This window comes from Aethina tumida, chromosome 3 (assembly GCF_024364675.1).
Source record: "Aethina tumida isolate Nest 87 chromosome 3, icAetTumi1.1, whole genome shotgun sequence".
NCBI lineage: Eukaryota > Metazoa > Arthropoda > Insecta > Coleoptera > Nitidulidae > Aethina > Aethina tumida.
Window position 1 is genome coordinate 22,989,636 of NC_065437.1, and position 21,404 is coordinate 23,011,039.

A 21,404-nucleotide genomic window follows, 5' to 3' on the forward strand; every position below is an offset into this window, starting at 1 on the left:
AATTAACAGATTTGTTGAAATCTATTAACCAATTTTAATAGGTACGATAAGCTTTTAAAAAATTAAATGTATTAATAACATTTCCCGTATTGAAATTGTGTTTGTTAATGAAATAAACATACAAATTTCATTGATGTGTATTTTTACCTACGTTCTAAAGAGTGAACAACCTCTGAACATCGACTGAGTATTTTCTTAATTAGTTCACTACAATGAAATTCCAACATAATTTAATATAAACTAATTATTCTTGTACAACTTTTCCAGCAATATTATTATTTTCATACATAATACAGTGCTTTTTAGACTTCATGGTACCATCGATTTCATTAAAGAAAATTGCCAAACAGAATTCCAAGAATTTTTAAAAATAAAAGTAGACAGTTAAAAGGAAACAGGTAAATTAAAAATTTATTCTATTAAACTTGATTCATATTTATTTTATTTTAATTCATTGTTATTCCAAAAAATGGCTTAAATTTAGTTTGGACCATACTTTTTTGAAAAATGATAAAAATAGCTCTTGTTTATTTTACTGTGTATTCACGTGTTTCCTACTCTATGATAACATTAATAAGAATGTCTCGAGATTAGAATTCGTTGCTAATTATTCAAATATGCTATTGAGACACAATAACATTATTGAGTGTATGAGTACTGGAAATTTTTCCATATCCAGATATGAATCATACTCAATTGAATTATTTACGAGGAGTAATGCCTTCGGTTAACACAAGTTTTATCCCAATGGAATCGGAAAATTACTGAAGAGATAATAAATTTAACGGCCTAATAATGTTTAATATATAGGTCAATGAGTAAGTACTGCGTACCTCACGTTATTCTGGTGTACTTTCTAGAATAACAGAAGAAAACACTTCATAACCATTATCTTCAAACATTATTTTATCCATTTTTTTATTTGATCACTATTTATTTATACTTAATTGTGAAATGGAAGTTACGTAACTGCCAATCTTGGTTTTAATTATATCATATTTCAGAATTTATAATATGGATAAAAAGTCTGCTGATAAGTTATCAATGTTTTGTAAGTAGTGTCTATAAGAATTTGGGACTATGTACTTATTCATAATTTGTTTGTATTTGATTTTTTATTTATCTGATTTTGAATTTTTATCAATGTTACATTAATTTTTTTATTTGAAATCTGTTACTATGTGGAAATACCTTAGTGTATACATATTTTGAATAAACCAATATTTGCAAATAAATATATAATTTTATTGCCCTTTACATATAATTAAGTATGTATTGGATCATAAATTAACTTGGTTATTGAACAGCCCATCTAAAAATTTCCACTGGACAACGTTTATTTAATTTGTCAAATTACATTTTGCATTAATAAAAAAAATTTTAACGAAACATTCATATAATAAATTCTTTTGCCATTATGCCAACTAATATTAATTGAAATGTTTATAAACGTAATTTAATATTAAGTATTTTCAGTTTTTGTACGGTCCTTGTATTTAGCCAACTGTTTCTTGAATTTGCTTATTTCCTCGATGTATTTCATACACTCCTTCCTTTTGTTCTCGAACGCTTCAGAGACGTGTTGCAGAGCATTCTCTGTACTAACTAAAATTCTCTTAGCCCTGTTCGCTTCGTTCATCTCTTCGATAATTTCTTTCTTAATCTTAATGTTTTCGTTCTCAATTTCCGTTATGATTTGTCTGAACTTCTCCCTCTGATCCTCCAGATCCCAGTTCTTGGAAACTGAGTCTTTTAGCTCCGCTTCAGTACGCACTAGTTGCTTCTTGGCTCGTTCCAAATCGTCCATGTATTGTTCATTTTGAAATTTTAATTTTGTATTTTCGACTTCTAGTTTTGTTATTCTAGCATTGAGCTCGTTTATTTTATTTCTTAACGAGTCATTGTTATCGTTACTTTCCACTTTAATGACATTAGGTGAGCCATCCTTGATATCCATCGGCACTGTCAAGTCGTTAATTGATTTTTTAATTTCAACGCTTGTTTTATTTACCTCCAGATGACGGGAATCCGTACGAATTTTCTGTAAAAGTTCTTCCAAATCTTGTATGGCCGTTGTTAGATTCTCGTTTCCTGGCTGTACATTTTCAGGTGGAAAACTGCTTATATTCAAAATATGTCTATCTACGGTTAGCGGTTCAGTATTTGGCGACGTCAATTTTTTCAACTCCTGCAACTCAAAATTGAGATTGTTCAAATCCTGCAGGAGTATTTCATTTTGATCGAATAATCTTCTCTTATTATTATTCAAGTCTTCATTTTGTGGATTTGGATTATCTGTATTAGATTTGTATTCATCCTCTTGATTATTATACATTATGGTTGTAACGAAAATTTTACATATGAATTATAATTTGACATTATTGACTGACATATGTCTTATCATCTTAAACTTATTGGCGAACCAAAAATGTTCATGATGAAGATATTATCCTTTTCAATGACAAAGGGCATATATTTGAGAGAAGTGAATACAAATATATCAAAAATAGTAAGTACTTACTATGGGTTATAATATCACCCATTACACAATTAGGGTAATTACTTAAAATAGTAATATTGTGTAATTTAATGTAACACTTATCGTTATTGTTTGCAAGCAGTTTATCAGTAGAGTAAATACAATAGATTGATTGCTTTCCAATATCAAGTACTTCATAAAAACACTTTGCGATTGCGTTTAATATATGCTAAGATTGAATAAATTAAAATTATATTTGCCCTTTAAAATATTCGTTATTAAATAAAAAAAAATTAATAAAAATTATATTTTTTCGTAATCTGCGAATTGTCAATTTTTGTAAGTATTTCAGAAATATTACAATGTGTTCATTCAACGTTTAAAAAAAACTGGACAATTAGTCAGTTTTAAACTGTGATAATACTCATAACAGCCAAGCAATCAGTATGGAACACCTTATACATCTTAGAAGATATAACAAAATAGTATTATATAAATTAATAACATAAATTAATTCTTTTTGCGATAATCAACATTTAAAAAAAGGACAATCAATGAAGTTTCAACTATGATATCGAAATATTCATAGCAGCCAACCAGTATAGGACACCCTTTCCATCTTAGAAGATGTAAAATAACAATATTCTGTAACTTAATTACTTACTTATATATATAGAAAGTATATCTGTACCATTAAGGTTATTGGCAAAACACTTTTGCTGGTATTTCTCATTTTTACAATTAAGTAAGTTAAGTTAATTACGATTACTGGAATATTGTAACATTTACACAGTTGTTATTATTTCAATATTCGAATTATCTTAACAAAATTATCAACAGTAAAAGGAATGACGTATGTAATTACAACATATCTACAAATAATCAGAATATTTCATTAATTATTCCATCCGCATATACGAATTGAAAATAAATATATACTGCTTGCTAAGTAGTGTGAACTGTTTTTTATAACCTGCTACATTTATTACATTTTTATCTACATTTTGGTAAGTATATCTGTTTGTAACCTTTTCTGGAGTGCAATTTACTTTAATTAAGATCAATCAAATATTTACATTTCATTTAAAATTTTAATTAAATTTCTAATTTAAAACGAAATGTAAATATTATCTACAGATAAGAAACGTTTATAAGTTGAATGATAGTTTTAACTCACTTGTAGTTGATAACAAACGACGAAGACAAAAATATGTCGGCCATTCCTAGAGTGAAATTCAATAATGGTTTGGACATTCCCATCTTTGGATTGGGAACTTGGAAGGTAAAAGAAGAGAACTTATTTTTTATATAATTTAATAATAATGTTATTATGATAGTCCAAGCCTGGAGAAGTGGAACAAGCAGTAAAATATGCCATTGACATTGGCTACAGACACATCGATTGCGCCCATGTGTACGCAAATGAAAAGGAAGTGGGCAATGCAATTGCAGCCAAAATTAAGGAGGGCGTAGTTAAGCGCGAAGAACTTTTCATAACTAGCAAGTTGTGGAATACCTATCATAGCCAAAACTTAGTGGAAAAAGCGATTAAACAAACTTTAAGTGATTTGCAACTCAGTTACTTAGACTTGTATCTGGTACATTGGCCTTTGGGCTATCAGGTAAATTGCTGATGTTAAATATTTCAATATAAAACTGTTCATGTCGATGTTATTCAGGAAGGTGGTGACAATTTCCCAAAGGATGACAAAGACCAAATTATTTTCAGTGATGTTGATTATGTGGAAACTTGGAAAGGTATGGAAGGTGTTTGCGAAAAAGGTCTTACTAAATCAATTGGCCTTTCAAACTTTAACAAGAGGCAAATTGAAAGAGTTCTTTCAATTGCAACAATTAAACCCGTTACAAACCAGGTAAATATATGAAACATTATAAAATTATCACAGAGTTTTAACATTTATCTCTAGGTTGAATGCCACCCATACCTAAACCAGAGGAAACTTATTGATTACTGCAAAACTAAAGGTATAACTATTACCGCATACAGCCCATTAGGTTCACCAGATAGGCCATGGGCTAAGCCAGATGATCCACATTTATTGGAAGATCCAAAACTAAAACAATTAGCTGACAAATACAAGAAATCGCCAGCTCAAATCTTGTTAAGGTATCAAGTGGAACGTGGTATAATTACCATTCCCAAATCCGTCACCAAGTCTAGGATTCAACAAAATTTTGAAATCTTCGACTTTTCATTGTCCAAAGACGATATGGCATATTTGGACAGCTTTGACTGCAACGGAAGATTGTGCCCAATGACGGCGTAAGTTGACTTTAGGTGTGTTTATTATTTAATTTGACTAATTTGTTTCAGGGGCTTGGGACATCCACATCATCCATTTGAGCATGATGAATATTAAAATTAAAGTGTTATATTTTTTAATATTAATTAGGCAATAAAGGCACTCTTTACATTATTGAATTTCTTTTCTTTTAGGAAGTGATAAAATTTTATTTTAAACTTTGGAATATCACGGATAAAAAATGTATCATTAATTTCAGAGAATAACACTCATAATATTATTCTGTGATACTAGACAAATATATCTTTGACTTCAGATTAAAAGTTTCAGATTCTTTATTGCGAAGGTTATTAATAGAAAAATATATGAGATAAAAACTTAACCTATTTAATAAATAAAAGTGTTTTTGTGAACAAAAATATTATATGGTAATTGCCTTGATTATTTTTAACAGTTTTCATAGTCAATGGTTAATAAGTTTAAAGAATAATTTGTAAGAAATTTTATGAAGAAGTTAATAAAGTTATAACATTATTGTCGAGCAGTGTGCGTGTATCACTTGTTGTATGCTGACAGGCGTAAAAACATTAATTAATAATAATGAGTAATTTCTTCAAAAATTTGTTTATGATATTTACTCAAAAATTTAATTTTATTAACGAAAATCATTTAAGTCAGCATATTTAAAAATTTGAATAACGTGATCATTTTAGAGATCTTATGTTGGTGGCAGTGACCTCATTAAGAGGAGAAGAAGAAAGTGACAAATACTATATTTGACATTTTAATAATAAACATGGAAGCTTGTTTAGCTGTTGAAAAAGAGGTTGATAAAGTAATTTCTAAATTTGACGTAATAAACGACCATGCAAAAAGAGTTCTATCCGACTTAATGAAACAGGTGGAATCGCTAAAAGAAGAATTACAAAATGGTAAGTACCACAATTACGCTACCTCGCAAACAAAGACATGTATTTTTATCTTGTTTGTTTAGCACCCGAAAACCATGTGTTGACGAAAATACAGACGGAATTATTGAAAAACACAATGACAAAGGCGAAAGAAACAGTTTCCAGGTTAGCCACTGACCACAGAGATTTGCACAGTACAGTATCAAAGGTTGGAAAGGCCATTGACAGGAATTTTGTATCTGATTTTGCCGCTACAAGTCGCGAGGATGTCTTTAATACATCAGAGAAAATTGATTTAATTAATAAGGTTATTTGCCAGCATTTTTACAGACAGGGGTTGCACGATGTTGCAGATGCATTGGCAGCTGAGGCCAATATTGTGCCTGAAGTTGTTCAAAAAGAGCCCTTTGCCCAACTCAATCACATACTTGAGAGCTTGAGAAATAAAGACTTAGAACCTGCCCTTGCCTGGGCAACAGTTCATCATACAGAACTGGAGGAACACAATTCATCATTAGAGTTTATGTTGCACAGATTAAAGTTTATAGAATTGCTCAGGAAAGGTCCCACACATCAAACTGATGCTATTTGTTATGCCAGGATGCACTTTTCCAAGTTTGTTAGAAGACATGAGAAAGGTAAGTAATTAATTGATATACTTTAACATTTATCTATTTAATTTTTCTTCAGATATTCAAACCTTGATGGGAATGTTCCTGTACATTCCTAACGGAATAACTAGCTCACCTTACAGTTGTTTACTAGATCAAGAAATGTGGATTGAGATTTATGAAACCTTCACCAGAGATGCCTGTCAACTACTTGGTGTTTCTGTAAACAGTCCATTGAGTACTTGCATAAATGCTGGTGCCACTGCCATTCCTGCTTTGCTTAACATTAAACAAGTTATGATACAGAGACAGGTCTCGGGTATATGGAGTGGAAAGGATGAATTACCAGTATGTCCCAATGTCTTTTATTATCTCCATTTGTAATAATTGTTTTTCTTTTAGATTGAAATTGATTTTGGTAATGAAAATAGATATCACTCAATGTTTGCTTGTCCTATTTTACGACAACAATCAACTCAAAATAATCCGCCCATGAGATTAGTGTGTGGACATGTCATCTCTAGAGATGCTCTTAATAAATTATGCAATGGCAATAAGTAAGTATTTGTTTGTAATAATTAATATACTGAACATAATGGAATTTGCGTTTTTTGCAGAATGAAATGCCCCTATTGCCCTATGGAGCAAACACCGAACGACGCGAGACTAATCTTTTTTTAATTTTCAGTTTCATATGTTATTGTTAATCATGTATATACATATTATTTTTTCTAATGTTGATAGTTGTGGTATATATTTGGTTTGCGTTCTATTGTGATCTCTAATCGAATAGATATATAGACTATACTTTTCAAATAAAATTTTTTATTTATCTTAGACTAATACTGCCTATTTTAATAAATATATGATAGTTATATTTTGTATTTTATTATGGAATATCCTTACGTTGAAAATGTAATGTGTCATATTCACAACACATACTGATTTCAATATTTTAAATTCTTATTATTTTTGCACAAATCAATTGAGACTTTTTTAAAGGATACATATGAAATATTATAATAATATAATACAAATTTCTTCGGAATTATGTAACCCTAGTATTTTGGAGCATAAATGAAAATAAAATATATTTTATGGAAATAGATTCTCTAACATACTTGACAATATTTACAAATAACATCTAAAAGCAATTAAATTTTATTGATTTGACCATTAAATAAATATTTAGAATTTGCGTCTAAAGATTAAATATATATAACATAATTTTAAAATCTCTTCTTGTGAAACAAATAGTGAAATCCGGCAACATTGATAGTTTTAGTAGGTTACTCACTTGTACATATAATTTTCCTGTTATGTGATTTTCCTTATACAGACTTTAAAATAATTCTTTCTAGCGAGTCAGTTCATTATTAAACACTAACCAGTACGTATGTCTTCCCGCATATTAAAGTTTCGCAATTTGAATTTGTTAAATCGACTTTTCTCAAGATTTAGGACCATGGATTCTGATTCTGAGGAAGTTCTATCGCAATCACAATCGATTATAAATAGATACATACAAGAAAAAGGTCAAACTAAAGGAGTAAGGGAATATTTAGATAATGTCAAGTATCCTCCTGTCCAGGATTTTGCTGAAGGTAAGACACGAATGTGTTTGTGTTCACAGTAATTGTACGACAACTTTTAGGGCTTGAATGGTTTAATGTATCTGAACCACTCTTTTTAAAGAAACACCTTAAAGGTAAAATAGTCGTACTGGACTTCTTTACTTATTGCTGCATAAACTGTATGCATATAATACCTGATCTGAGGGAAATCGAAGAAGTGTTTTCTGTTGAAGATGGGTTAGTTGTGGTATGTATTATAAAAATTACAAATAACAATAATGAATATCTATTTAATAAAAAATGTATATTATGAGAATGATATGTTACATCAGTAGTTTTTAAAAGAGCAACAGAATACATGCATTCAATTAAAAAAAGATACAATCCACATTACAATTAACAATTTATTCAAAATATCATTTTTTTATCTTGTGGTTTATGTATATAATATGTATCTATACTACTAAAGTAAAGGAAGTAAAATTCACATATAACTTATATTACTTACTACTTAGATATTTCTTGTAACATATTTTGCACATCCATTATAGTTTATTTTTTCCTTTAAATAGTAGCATCTAATGATAGAAATATGTTTATATTAATTTAAATGTATAGAAACAATAATTCTTTATCCGTAAATTTGTACCAGTGTATTTCATCAAGACCTTCCTAAATTATTCATTAATTTACATTTACATTTTTAAGATGTGTTTAGCCACTCTAATGATTGTTACAAAATATCTACAAGTTTTACTTTAAAAATTTTGTGAATATAATAAATATTAGGCTTTACAAAAGTGCCCAGAAAAGTAACACACATTACCATCATTCTCATGCATAAAAATCTATGTTTTACAACATATTCTTTACTGATCATATTCTATTGAACTGTATCACTCCAAAATACTCTACACACATTTATGCAAACTTTAGTCTTGTTTGAATATTCTTTTTCAAAACCAACAGTTTGTTTATGTAAATACATCCTTGGAAGTTTTATTCATTCAGTCGACGTCTGTTCTGCTAGAAACTAACATTGTATGACTCATTTCATTTTTTATTTGTCTAGTAGATAATAAAAGATTTCGTTTACCGATTATTACAATTTGTCCGTCTATAAGTTTTTTAGATGTGTGACAAAAAAGGAAAAATTAGGATATTAAAATACATTTTAAATACTAATTGGGCAAAATTTGAATTAAATCCTTTTATGAAATGTCTTAAATTTTATGTTATTTCTCTGGTCGCCACTGTCTATCTTGAAAATAAACTGTTGTATATAAAACATCATAAATTCAAGTTTTTTCCCAACCAGAATTCATAAATTCAATTTCTTTAAAATCAAAAGTCAATTTAAATCACTTATTATTTTGTAGATTGGTGTTCACAGTGCAAAATTTGAAAACGAAAAAATTTCCAAAAACATTTTGGCCGCCGTTCAGCGTTACAACATCGGACATCCGGTGGTAAACGATCACAATTCCCTGATGTGGAAAAATTGCGACGTCCACTGCTGGCCTACTCTACTCATGCTGGGTCCCAATGGGAATCCTTTGGTTATGTGCATGGGAGAAGGAAATAAAGATGATCTTCTTATTTATATTAGAGAAGCATTGGACTATTATAAAGAGAAAAAGCAAATATCCAATCACAAGTTGCCTTTCAGATCTGCATATCATCTGCTTCCCGATTTAAAGGGGCCGTTACTTTTCCCCGGAAAAATCACCAATTTCGTGGATGAAAACAATGACGAAGTAATAGCCATATCCGATACTGGCAACAACAGAATATTAATAATAAAAGGTGACGGAACAATTCTCAAGCAAATTGGTGGCAAGAAATTGGGTTTCAAAGACGGAAGCTTGGAGGACGCCGAGTTTAACAATCCGCAAGGCTTGGTTTTCTTGAATAAAACCATCTTGTTTGTGGCCGACACAGAAAATCATGCGATTCGCAAGGTTGACCTTAACAACAATAAAGTAGAAACAATAGCGGGCAATGGGGCACAGGGCCACGATAGAAGTGGTGGCAATTTGTGGACCAAACAGATAATTTCTTCTCCATGGGATCTCTGCCTGTACACCACCCCAGCAACCGATAATCTACCGGAATATCACGTACTAATAATTGCAATGGCTGGCACCCATCAGATTTGGGCGTTGTTTCTTCAAGACACCATTTGGTGGAAGAACAAGAAATACCAAGCAGGCACCTGCGTAGCTATCGTGGGTTCAGGAGCTGAACAGAACAAAAACAACCAATATCCTCACGCGGCTGCGTTTGCTCAACCTTCGGGTTTGGCGATTTCAAGTGGTGCTAAAGAGGTTTTCGTGGCGGACAGCGAGAGTTCTAGTATCAGAAAAATATCGTTAGTTGATGGGAAAGTGTCGCCTGTTGTTGGAGGGGATAGAAATCCATATGTAAGTATTTTATAAATAATCAGAAGTCAAGCGAAAAGTAGTAAACATAAAATAAATTGTGAATTTTTAAAATACACAAGTAACTTTTTCTTTTCAGAATTTGTTTGCATTTGGCGATAAGGATGGAGTTCTCTTCGATGCAAAACTACAACATTCTTTAGGCGTAGCAATGTCTAGAAATGAAAAAAGCATTTTTGTTGCTGATACATACAATCACAAAATCAAGAAAATTGACATTGAGAAGAATCATGTAACAACAATTTCCGTACCACTTAACGACACAACTGACGGCCAACTGCATATGTTCAACGAACCAGCTGGTTTATGCGTGAGCGTCGATGGTTCCAAGGTGTATTTAGCTGATACCAATAACCATCAGATCAAAATTCTCAAATTAGATGACAATGAAAATATTACTGGAATTGATAAACTTGACTTAAAAATAAGTGAGGAATCTAGTGTTTTGGATAAATCCAAATACAAAATTATACAAATAAAACCATTATCGGTAAATACTAAAGGGGGGAAAATTATTTTGAGTATTAAACTAAATTTCAAAGACGGTCTGGGGTTGACCCAAGATGCTCCCCAAAAATGGATAGTTGATGTACCAAACGCTACTTGGTCGTGTGTACCAAATAGTGGCTGTGATTTGAAAAATGTTGATATGGTTGTAAGTGTACCCGAAATGAATAGTGCCAAAGGGAAAACTATTGACATTGCTTTTAATCTAATTACATGTACTTCAGAAACTTGTTTACCTAAAAACTTTATTGTGCGTGCAAATGTTGAGTATAATAACAATGGCAAAACTAATATCAATGAGGAGGTCATGATCCATCTAAATCCTTTAGATATCGTAGCAAATTAAACAAGTTTTTATTTTATTTATTTTATTTATACATAGTTTAATATTAACACATTTTATATATTTTGTATTTTGTTTTAACTTTGTAATAAACATTATTAATACGCAATTTAAATTTTAATATACCTTTATCAACCACCACAGAAACTACTCTATATTATAGTGACTTGAGGAAGAATGTAGAGAAAGACTAAAATCTTTAATATTCACTCTCTGCATCATCATAATCATCTTGAGCGACTTCTTTATACTCCGCTTCGAGTACATGCAAATCTTCTCTAGCTTCGATAAATTCATGTTCCTCCATTCCTTCGCCCACGAACCAGTGAACAAATGCCCTCTTGTTGAACATCAAGTCAAATTTACGATTTACTTTAGCCCAAGCGTCAACAATGGCAGTAGTATTGGAGAGCATACAGACCGCACGTGGTACTTTAGCTATGTCACCACCAGGTATAACTGTGGGTGGTTGATAGTTAATTCCAACTTTGAATCCTGTCGGACACCAATTAACAAAATTAATATTGTGCTTGGATTTTATGGCAGCAATAGCTGAATTCACGTCCTTAGGTACAACATCCCCTCTGTAAAGGAGACAACAAGCCATATATTTACCGTTAAGAGTATCACATTTGACCATTTGATTATGTGGTTCGAAACATGCGTTAGTAATAGCAGCCACACTATGTTGTTCATGGTATGCCTTTGTGTCGGAAATTATGGGTGCATATGCCGTTAATGGGAAATGAATACGGGGATATGGAACTAAATTTGTTTGGAATTCGTTCAAATCAACATTTAAAGCACCATCAAACCGCAAGGAAGCAGTTATTGATGAAACTATTTGGCTGATGAGTTTATTCAAGTTAGTATAAGTAGGCCTTTCAATATCCAAATTTCTTTTGCAAATATCATAAATTGCCTCGTTGTCTACCAAAAAGGCACAGTCCGATTGTTCCATGGTTGCATGGGTGGATAGAACAGTGTTATATGGTTCTACAATAACGGATGACATTTGTGGTGCTGGATAAACAGCAAACTCTAATCTTGATTTTTTTCCATAGTTTAGATACAATTCATTCATTAAAAGTGATGTAAATCCTGATCCAGTGCCTCCACCGAATGAATGGAAGATAAGAAAACCTTGCAAACCTGTACATTGTTCAACAAGAATTCTGAGACGATCCATCACAGAATTGATTAATTCTTTTCCAATAGAAAAATATCCTCTAGCATAATTGCTAGAAGCATCTTCTTTTCCAGTTATGAGTTGTTCAGGATGAAATAGTTGGCGGTAGTCACCCATTCTAATTTCATCAATTACGGTAGGTTCTAAATCTAAAAATATCGCCCTCGGTACATATTTACCGTTTCCCGTTACATTGAAAAATGTCCCAAAACTTTCGTCAGCAGCTTTTTCAGTGCCAGATTCTAGTGAACGTCCATCGCGCCCGATACCATGCTCTGCACAGTACAGTTCCCAACAGGCGTTTCCAATTTGGCAACCAGCCTGCCCAATGTGAATAGAAATGCACTCCCGCTGGAAAAAGCAACAATCATAAATTTAATATTTCTGGGATATTTGGTATGCAAAAACACGACAAATCCATTTCCACTATTTATTGTTATCGTATATATTATCTAAACATTTCGAAATTCATTCCTGAGAATTCATTTAAGCAAAAGATTAGCAAGTAATTTTAATTAATATGATTAATGATTATGATGTGATCTCATATATCTACCATATAACGATAATATCAATATTGATGTGTAAATATGACAAATTCTATTTAAAAATGTTTGATTCTTAAAATAAATTGAGAATTATTTTCATGTACATGCTGCAAATATATTTGAAAATATTAGGCTGATGCAAAAATAATGGCAAATTTCAAACAGCAACTTTATAACATTAAAATGGCCAGTTTTAGACTTTTTTCTTTGGTCCAATATTTCGACTGTGAGTTCTATCATGGTCCAACCGTTGTGTCGAACGTCATTTGTTATAAAATCTATTTTTTGACCCAAATCAAGATAGTTTCATGGAATCCGAGACAGCATGAGGTTTTCAGCAACTTCCCGTATGGTTTCAGTAGTAGCAGCTTCAATTACTTACAATTTATCAATATTAAGTTTTGGAGGTCGCTCTTGGTCTTCCTAATCTTCGAGACCGGGATCGCCGTTCAGAAACTTACACACGTTTATACATATTTATCACAAATTTGAACATTAATGCGCATTTCTAGTTTTATTTATATTTTCAAATTCGCCGTTACTTTAAATAAAAGTTCCAATATAAAGGGCATCGATCGACACAAACATGACAAACAGCCATTGTTTTTGTACCATTCTAATATGTATTTTCCATGTCCCATAATTTCTTAAGAATAACCGTCATTGAATAATTTGAAAATATTCATAAAATATTTATTATCCAAAAAATAATAAGATGCATAAAATATTATGTATAATTATGTTTAATTATTATGTTAATATAATAAAATCTTACCATAATTTGATTAAAAATATTTAATGTAAATAAATTACAATAATAGTAATAATAATAGCTTCACCACTAAAAGGATACTAAAGGCTTAGAGTATCGATTTCTGATATAAATCGAATTGTAAATATAAATTTTGATAACTATAATCCATTCTAAATCCTCATAATTACGAGAGATGCATTTAAATTTTATCTCGGGATATATAAATATAACGAAATAAGTTTATACTTTAATAAGATGTTAATAAAATGAAACAATATGTTATTAAAAGTGTGAGGAAATATGACGAAAACTTTTAATAAACTCGAGTCCGCAATAATAAACAATAGTATTGGCGAACTTTTCTTAATTGTCTTTTTTAAACTATTACAACATACTATTTTCATATAATAGAAATAAATAATACCCGGTATCTGCGTAACTAATCATTTGCGAACCTATTTTCATTCTTTTTTTTCATATTCTTTTAAGTCATTAAGTTAAGTTAATGTCAAAAGCGTCAAAATGCATTTTTAGTATATATGGATTTCCTCCATCATCCTAAAAGTCGCCATATTATCACAAAATATTAATTTAAAACAACATTAAAAAACTAGTGATTTGTGACTTGACTTTTTTCTTTGTAAATAACTAAAACTGGTTATTTCTGTTACGGGTTTATGGAAAAAAATATTTAGGATCCTATACAAACAAACTAATAAATAATTAATAGGCAACACGTTTATTTATTTATTCAACAATTTTGAAACATTGGCTGTATTGTATAAATTTCTAACAGCCTTAGTATTCCTCCGCGTATTCTCCTTCTTCATAGTCTCCAGCAACTTCTTCATAATCCTTCTCTAGAGCGCCTAAGTCGTCGCGCGCTTCCTGGAATTCACCTTCTTCCATACCTTCACCAACATACCAATGCACGAAGGCGCGTTTCCTGTACATAAGATCGAATTTGCGATTCAGGTTCGCCCATGCATCGACAATAGCAGTGGTGTTAGCAAGCATGCAAACAGCACGTGGTACTTTAGCCATTCCACCATCAGGTACGACAGTTGGTGGTTGGTAGTTAATTCCGACTTTGAAACCAGTAGGACACCAATCAACGAAATTAATTGTTCGTTTAGTTTTTACTGCAGCAATGGCCGAGTTGACGTCTTTGGGAACAACGTCGCCTCTATATAGCAAACAACAGGCCATGTATTTACCAGTGCGTGGGTCACATTTGACTAGTTGGTTTGCAGGTTCAAAACAAGCATTAGTAATATCAGCTACACTATGTTGTTCATGGTAAGCCTTTGCATCAGATATTATAGGGGCATAAGTAGTCAGTGGAAAATGAATTCGTGGATATGGGACTAAATTGGTTTGGAATTCAGTTAGATCGACATTTAAAGCTCCATCAAACCTTAGCGAAGCGGTAATTGATGATACAATTTGACTTATTAGCCTGTTTAAATTACTGTAAGTAGGTCGTGTTATATCCAAATTCCTTTTACAAATGTCATATGTAGCTTCGTTATCTACCATAAAAGCACAATCACTATGTTCTAAGGTAGTGTGGGTAGTTAATATTGAATTATATGGTTCCACAATGGCAGGCGAAAGTTGGGGTGCGGGATAAATGGCAAATTCCAATTTAGACTTCTTTCCATACTCTCCAGATAATTTTTCCATTAACAAGGACGTAAAACCTGACCCAGTACCTCCTCCAAATGAGTGAAACACAAGGAATCCTTGAAGACCGATGCATTGTTCCGACAGCCTTCTAATACGGTCCAAAACTAAATCGATTACTTCTTTACCAATTGTGTAAAAGCCACGGGCATAATTATTAGCTGCATCCTCCTTTCCAGTAATCATTTGTTCGGGATGGAAAAGTTGACGGTAAGGGCCCTGTCGAATCTCATCAATTACAGTGGGTTCCAAGTCAACGTACACAGCCCTTGGCACATGTTTACCATTACCAGTCTCGGTAAAAAAGGTACTGAAACTTGTATCTAAATCCCTGTTTGGATCTTCAACATGCATATGACCATCTGGTCTAATGCCGTGCTCCATACAATAAAGTTCCCAGCAGGCATTGCCAATCTGGCAACCAGCTTGGCCGATGTGAATGGAGATGCATTCGCGCTGTGTGAACAAATTATCATTCAATATAAAATACAAATAATGACTGAATATATATTTGAAATGTGTCATCACTTATCTTTGATATATAAGTGTTTATACAAAAAGATAATAATCTCTAATAAGTAATTGATAACTATAGGTATACGTGTCAGCTATCATCCACCTTATAAATACAAAATATTATACTCAAAACTTCCACGAATTTTAGTTTAACAAATTAACTGTCTAATTATTATTTACGTTCAACAAAAAAAAAAGAATATGCCCTTATAAGAAGTTTAAACATTTAAATTGAGACTGATAAATAACTGAATAAGTAAAATGTGATTAATATATTGTATATTTTACTAGAAGCATTAATGTAAAATTATTTAAAGAAGTTGAAGCTATACTATTATTTGTAATTAAGTTTTGAATTTGAAACTTACCATTTTGGAAGGTAGTTGTATCAAGCCAGTGATGAAGCTCGTCAACAATATAATGATTTATTTCTAAACGTTCTTACGAAGATAACAGATACCCACCCTGATATCATGAAAGTATTTCATTGGTTAAGTACCTTCAGTATAGATTGTGATAATCAAATTTATGATTTTAACAACAGAATAAAAATTGCTTGTTCATATAAAAATCACTAATAATTACGTTGCAGTATATGGGTGCCAATATCGATCATTTTTAACATTCAATATTTTTGTACTAGTATCGGTATCTCACATTTGTTATAGTTAAACATATTAATGGTATATTTTTCACACAATTGTATATAAAATAATGGTATTAGGTCAAAGGAATAATTAAGTTAAATTAATTTAAACAGAACCTTAGTTAATTCGATTTTCATTTGATCGTCGATATACCGGAATATTTCAATTGATTGATCAATTTATTATTTCAATATGCCTTGTTTTCAAAAATGGTAACAGTTTTGGATAGTATTCACAGAGTTCGTAGCATTCAGAAATCTTTCATTAACAAATTTAAACCGAACGGAACAAGTAATTCTTTTCAGTACATTCGAGTGTATAAATATATATTTTCAGCTTTTTGAAAGACTTAGTTATTCATCAAAATACTTCAAAATGTTGGCAGCAAACACGGAAAATGGATGACACAAGTTGATTAAAAGAAAAACTAAATAGCCGATGTACCAAAAGAATATAATATTTATCGATTATTTATTCTAGGGAATCAAGATCAATATTCAATTACTGAAACGTAATAGACTGTGCGAAAAAGCAATGAAAATAAAACAAGTCAAATTCAGTCGAACCTGTTGTTTATTTTAATATTCAAATCAAAAGATCCAGGTTACATTTAATATTCTTCGGCACCTTCGCCTTCACCCTCGCCGGAGTCCATGCCTACTTCTTCGTAGTCCTTCTCGAGAGCGGCCAAATCTTCACGAGCTTCAGAGAATTCACCTTCTTCCATACCTTCTCCTACGTACCAGTGGACGAAAGCACGTTTGGCGTACATCAGATCGAATTTGTGGTCAAGACGAGCCCAGGCTTCGGCGATGGCGGTGGTGTTGGACAACATGCAGACGGCACGTTGTACCTTGGCCAAATCACCACCTGGAACAACAGTTGGTGGTTGGTAGTTGATACCAACTTTGAAACCGGTTGGACACCAGTCGACGAACTGGATGGTACGCTTGGTCTTGATTGTGGCAATGGCGGCGTTAACGTCCTTTGGTACAACGTCTCCTCTGTACAACATACAGCAGGCCATGTACTTTCCATGACGTGGGTCGCATTTCACCATCTGGTTGGCCGGTTCGAAACAGGCGTTGGTGATTTCGGCGACGGAGAGTTGTTCGTGGTAAGCCTTTTCGGCGGAGATTACTGGGGCGTAGGTGACGAGAGGGAAGTGAATACGTGGGTAGGGTACCAAGTTGGTTTGGAATTCAGTCAAGTCGACATTGAGGGCGCCGTCGAATCTGAGGGAGGCGGTGATGGAAGATACGATTTGGCCGATAAGTCTGTTCAAGTTGGTGTAGGTCGGGCGTTCAATGTCCAAGTTACGTCTGCAAATGTCATAGATAGCTTCGTTGTCAACCATGAAGGCGCAGTCAGAATGTTCCAGGGTGGTGTGGGTGGTCAAGATGGAGTTGTAGGGCTCCACTACAGCAGTGGAGACCTGGGGAGCTGGGTAGATGGCGAATTCGAGTTTGGATTTCTTTCCATAGTCGACGGACAATCTTTCCATCAACAAAGAGGTGAAACCGGAGCCGGTACCACCGCCGAAGGAGTGGAAGATGAGGAAACCTTGGAGACCGGTACATTGATCGGCCAATTTACGGATGCGGTCCAAAACCAAGTCAACGATTTCTTTGCCGATGGTGTAGTGACCACGGGCGTAGTTGTTGGCGGCGTCTTCTTTGCCGGTAATGAGCTGTTCTGGGTGGAACAATTGTCTGTAGGTACCGGTTCTAACTTCATCGACTACGGTGGGTTCCAAGTCGACAAATACGGCCCTGGGAACGTGTTTACCGGCTCCAGTTTCGCTGAAGAAAGTGTTGAAACTGTCGTCTCCACCTCCGATGGTCTTGTCAGATGGCATTTGGCCATCAGGTTGGATGCCATGCTCAAGGCAGTACAATTCCCAGCAGGCATTACCAATTTGTACTCCGGCTTGGCCGACATGAACTGAGATACATTCACGCTGGAATAATTAAATCTCATTAATATACAAATTTTATAAAACCATACAGTATATATTGTATGTTTTAATTGTATATTTTTTTGTGACAAAATAAGAAATATTTATATAGAAAAAACAGAATTTAAGGTGAGTCAACACAGCAAATATTTAGAAATAATGCAAAAAGTAAAATAAGTATTATAAAGTGTCGTAAAATAATAAAAATAAAAAATAATGAAAATTCTTAAGTTTATTAAATACTTATATACCACAATAAGTTTTTATAATTATTATTATAACTTTTAAATCCTTAAAATTTATAGAATCAGTGTTTTGGGCACATTTGAAATCAAGTTTCACATCAGTTTCATTTGTTTTCAAAATTAATTTGATGAAATGATTACAATGAGGTGAGAAAATTATGATGAATAAATAATGACATCATCACAAGCCTGTTAATTTCATTTGTTTTTAACTAAAGTTTTTAACTACATTTAAAGATGACCAATATGTTCCTCAATATTTCTCTATTATTTAAAATGGCCGTTGCATAGCCACTAATACTACCCTAACATACAAGATCTTGATAAACGAGGCATCCGCCCCAAAGGTGTTAAAACACTGCAAGGTATTCGTAAACGACAAAATATTAAATAAATAATAATATAAAATAAAATCAAATTAAAAATGTTAATTAAAATATCAGAACATAAATGAATACAAAATCGTCAGCCATATTATGCATGATCAAAACCGGTAAAAATAACGGATATTTTTAAACGTTACTCCCAAAAGGGCAATAATTAAGACCAATATAAATGAAATGCACCATTATAAAAATAAAAATTAATATCCGTTTCATCTATATGTAATATAAAATAGAAAATTACAATGTGAACAATTATATTTAAAAAACAAGTATTGGTTCCACGTTTCATGACGCCGCCTCGTAATGGCGGCCGCTTTTGCCGGCATCCGGCTATGCCGTGCACATATAAAACAAATAAGCATCGATACTAGCTACGATTGATAAGATAAATAAGTACTTAATATTATCAAGATACTCACCATTTTGATTAAGTATTTAGGTAATTAACACCACAAATTGAAACAGCAAGAAGCAAAATAGACGTTCAGAATAGCTCGTGATGCAGCTTTCCAAACGAACTCAGGGCGATTTGACGACGTCGCACGTATTTATAGACTCACTGACGTCATCAACCAACGCCTAATTCTTGCGCTACGATTGGCCGACGCCGGTCACATGAAGAAGAGAAGTCGAAATGCCGCATGGCGTTGAATAATGTAAATTAATTTCCTTTTACTAAAATTGGCAAAATGTTACGGGTTTTACGTCGTGGTAGACGATTTTTACGTGTACGAGAACGATTGTTTTAATCGACATGGCGCGTTTTGAAGTCCTACTTCCAAGATTTTAAAGAGTTTCCTGCCATACGGTCGTTGACTTTCTTGCATTTCACGGTCAAGATTTTGAAATCGGTACACCATGAATACGGTTTTTTATCTCAACTTACTCGACCATACATCCAGATCGAACCATTGGCATTCAAAAGTATTTATTTATTACATTCAGTAATCATAGAAAAACTCTGTCAAACATCGGACTTTTTGTCTTAGTACATGTTTCCTAGATGCAACTAATGAACTAAAATAAACTTTTCATTCAGACTCTAATTATTTAGAAACGTATTTGGCAAAGTATATATTGTTTTTTTTAATAAACTATGAGAGAATTCTAGAAGTTAAAATGTTTGTTTTACATCTAAATGAAATGGTGGGACACGCCTTAAAAATAATACATAATTTCAATTTTTGTGCAAATAATTCTTTAAACTATTTCTATGTTTTGTATTGGTGGAAACCTTCGTGTATATTATAACAGATTTTATTATATTTTTTAACATGTACATTTATTCTCATTATTATTCATTCCATTTAAATCAACACCCACTTTTCATGAAGTAAATAAGTGTCATGGGTGGTGGGCTTAGAAGAAACCTTGTTTGTATTGAATGAATTTACGAAATGACCTCAAACTAGGGTCTGCTGTATATGGAGGTGATATCACAGTCTGCATTTTATTAACACGGGTTAGTCACGAAATATTGATTGTTAGAAAATCTATATTGGCAATAAAATAGTTTTTAATATAAATATGGCGTTAGAGCCAATAAAAATTTAAATTTATTTTTGTTTCTATGTTTTATGTTACTATAGCCCAGGTATAATATTATACCTGGAGAATTGTCATTTGTGCGGATTACTAAGAAAGGTCGTATGCCTTTATTATTTTAAATACTAGACGGTATTCCAAAAATAGTACGAAAGGGCACTAAACTTCGGCGGCTGTTTGTGTCTACAGTAGAAAGATACAAATTTAGAATTTTATTTCAGATGTATAAGTGGAGATTAAAAATTTGTAAATAATTTAGTATGTGATTTTCATAATTATATTTAAAAAATAATTCGATTAATAATTTATGTATCTGTCTCGGTTATTCAGGGTAATTTATGGACCTCACATATTCAGTTTATTATTATTATATAGTTACATTAAACTTTGGTAACAAAATAGATAGGAGGAGTAAATATAATAGCAAATTTTGGAAATATTATCTCATTAAAAAATAATTGTTTTTTTCATTTTTTTAATTATATTTTAATTAAGGCTCGTTTAATATTTGTTTGGTATATAATAATTACTGTTTATACATGTTCTAAGTTTATTTTTTAAACAATTCTAGCCATTTTTACTATATAGTCTCTCAATGCTCTCTATTTATTTAAACTGATTATTTACTAGCTGTCTTTAGCTTTAACATATTATAATTATTTAATTGTGGGTCGAAGTGAAACTGCAAGAAAAAAAATAATTTACTGTTAAATAAGTCAATCGTTTATCATATTATTAAACAATTTAGAGATACTGGCCAAGCGGTAGCCACAAAAAAATTGTTTGAGTTCTCAAAACTTG

General features: G+C 32.1%; 6 protein-coding genes across 10 annotated transcripts; 3 read left to right on the forward strand and 3 right to left on the reverse strand.

Moving 5' to 3' along the window:
• The first annotated feature begins 320 nt into the window (after window positions 1-320).
• On the forward strand, window positions 321-4,917 carry LOC109596987 (aldo-keto reductase family 1 member B1). 3 transcript variants are annotated; one of them, XM_049965722.1, is made up of 6 exons: window positions 321-398; window positions 3,663-3,761; window positions 3,817-4,101; window positions 4,159-4,353; window positions 4,408-4,763; window positions 4,815-4,917. In XM_049965722.1, exons 2-6 carry the CDS (start codon window positions 3,690-3,692, stop codon window positions 4,858-4,860), a joined length of 954 nt encoding a protein of 317 aa, XP_049821679.1. In that variant the 5' UTR covers window positions 321-398; window positions 3,663-3,689; the 3' UTR covers window positions 4,861-4,917. The 3 variants fall into 3 exon arrangements, with proteins under 3 accessions (XP_049821679.1, XP_019868166.2, XP_019868165.1); XM_020012607.2 differs by lacking the exon at window positions 321-398 and adding an exon at window positions 2,414-2,509; XM_020012606.2 differs by lacking the exon at window positions 321-398 and adding an exon at window positions 3,394-3,486.
• A 392-nt stretch (window positions 4,918-5,309) lies between these two features.
• LOC109596994 (E3 ubiquitin-protein ligase RMND5A) lies at window positions 5,310-7,142 on the forward strand. The gene is made up of 6 exons (XM_020012615.2): window positions 5,310-5,319; window positions 5,490-5,675; window positions 5,738-6,292; window positions 6,345-6,613; window positions 6,668-6,822; window positions 6,883-7,142. The coding sequence occupies exons 1-6, from the start codon at window positions 5,310-5,312 to the stop codon at window positions 6,944-6,946; spliced, it is 1,239 nt and encodes a 412-aa protein (XP_019868174.2). The 3' UTR covers window positions 6,947-7,142.
• Window positions 7,143-7,521: 379 nt separating this feature from the next.
• Window positions 7,522-11,239, forward strand: LOC109596991 (NHL repeat-containing protein 2). 3 transcript variants are annotated; one of them, XM_020012612.2, is made up of 5 exons: window positions 7,522-7,655; window positions 7,721-7,869; window positions 7,920-8,086; window positions 9,219-10,262; window positions 10,360-11,239. In XM_020012612.2, the coding sequence occupies exons 2-5, from the start codon at window positions 7,731-7,733 to the stop codon at window positions 11,131-11,133; spliced, it is 2,124 nt and encodes a 707-aa protein (XP_019868171.1). In that variant the 5' UTR covers window positions 7,522-7,655; window positions 7,721-7,730; the 3' UTR covers window positions 11,134-11,239. The 3 variants fall into 3 exon arrangements, with proteins under 3 accessions (XP_019868171.1, XP_019868172.1, XP_049821650.1); XM_020012613.2 differs by having other exon boundaries at window positions 7,566-7,659; XM_049965693.1 differs by having other exon boundaries at window positions 7,567-7,869.
• An 89-nt stretch (window positions 11,240-11,328) lies between these two features.
• LOC109596985 (tubulin alpha chain-like) lies at window positions 11,329-13,468 on the reverse strand. Its single transcript, XM_049964214.1, has 3 exons — window positions 13,454-13,468; window positions 12,305-12,670; window positions 11,329-11,914 (listed from the first exon to the last, which is right to left on the reverse strand). Exons 1-3 carry the CDS (start codon window positions 13,466-13,468, stop codon window positions 11,330-11,332), a joined length of 966 nt encoding a protein of 321 aa, XP_049820171.1. The 3' UTR covers window position 11,329.
• Window positions 13,469-14,344: 876 nt separating this feature from the next.
• Window positions 14,345-16,278, reverse strand: LOC109596998 (tubulin alpha-1C chain-like). The gene is made up of 2 exons (XM_020012620.2): window positions 16,192-16,278; window positions 14,345-15,763 (listed from the first exon to the last, which is right to left on the reverse strand). Exons 1-2 carry the CDS (start codon window positions 16,192-16,194, stop codon window positions 14,420-14,422), a joined length of 1,347 nt encoding a protein of 448 aa, XP_019868179.1. The 5' UTR covers window positions 16,195-16,278; the 3' UTR covers window positions 14,345-14,419.
• Window positions 16,279-17,025: 747 nt separating this feature from the next.
• On the reverse strand, window positions 17,026-19,616 carry LOC109596996 (tubulin alpha-1 chain). The gene is made up of 2 exons (XM_020012618.2): window positions 19,478-19,616; window positions 17,026-18,430 (listed from the first exon to the last, which is right to left on the reverse strand). The coding sequence occupies exons 1-2, from the start codon at window positions 19,478-19,480 to the stop codon at window positions 17,081-17,083; spliced, it is 1,353 nt and encodes a 450-aa protein (XP_019868177.1). The 5' UTR covers window positions 19,481-19,616; the 3' UTR covers window positions 17,026-17,080.
• Between the last annotated feature and the right edge of the window lie 1,788 nt (window positions 19,617-21,404).

Excerpts from the sequence above, each read along its gene's own strand:
- LOC109596987 (XM_020012607.2), top strand. The coding sequence starts at position 2,429 with ATGTTCATGATGAAGATATTATCCTTTTCAATGACAAAGGGCATATAT. Across the intron at positions 3,762-3,816 it reads TTGGATTGGGAACTTGGAAG|TCCAAGCCTGGAGAAGTGGA; the intron begins GTAAAAGAAGAG and ends TTATTATGATAG. Across the intron at positions 4,102-4,158 it reads ATTGGCCTTTGGGCTATCAG|GAAGGTGGTGACAATTTCCC; the intron begins GTAAATTGCTGA and ends GATGTTATTCAG.
- LOC109596994 (XM_020012615.2), top strand. Across the intron at positions 6,293-6,344 it reads TGTTAGAAGACATGAGAAAG|ATATTCAAACCTTGATGGGA; the intron begins GTAAGTAATTAA and ends ATTTTTCTTCAG. Across the intron at positions 6,823-6,882 it reads AAATTATGCAATGGCAATAA|AATGAAATGCCCCTATTGCC; the intron begins GTAAGTATTTGT and ends CGTTTTTTGCAG.
- LOC109596991 (XM_049965693.1), top strand. The coding sequence starts at position 7,662 with ATGTCTTCCCGCATATTAAAGTTTCGCAATTTGAATTTGTTAAATCGA. Across the intron at positions 7,870-7,919 it reads TGTCCAGGATTTTGCTGAAG|GGCTTGAATGGTTTAATGTA; the intron begins GTAAGACACGAA and ends GACAACTTTTAG. Across the intron at positions 8,087-9,218 it reads TTGAAGATGGGTTAGTTGTG|ATTGGTGTTCACAGTGCAAA; the intron begins GTATGTATTATA and ends ATTATTTTGTAG.
- LOC109596985 (XM_049964214.1), bottom strand. Across the intron at positions 11,915-12,304 it reads CTGTGATGGATCGTCTCAGA|GAATTCCAAACAAATTTAGT; the intron begins ATTCTTGTTGAA and ends GTTGATTTGAAC.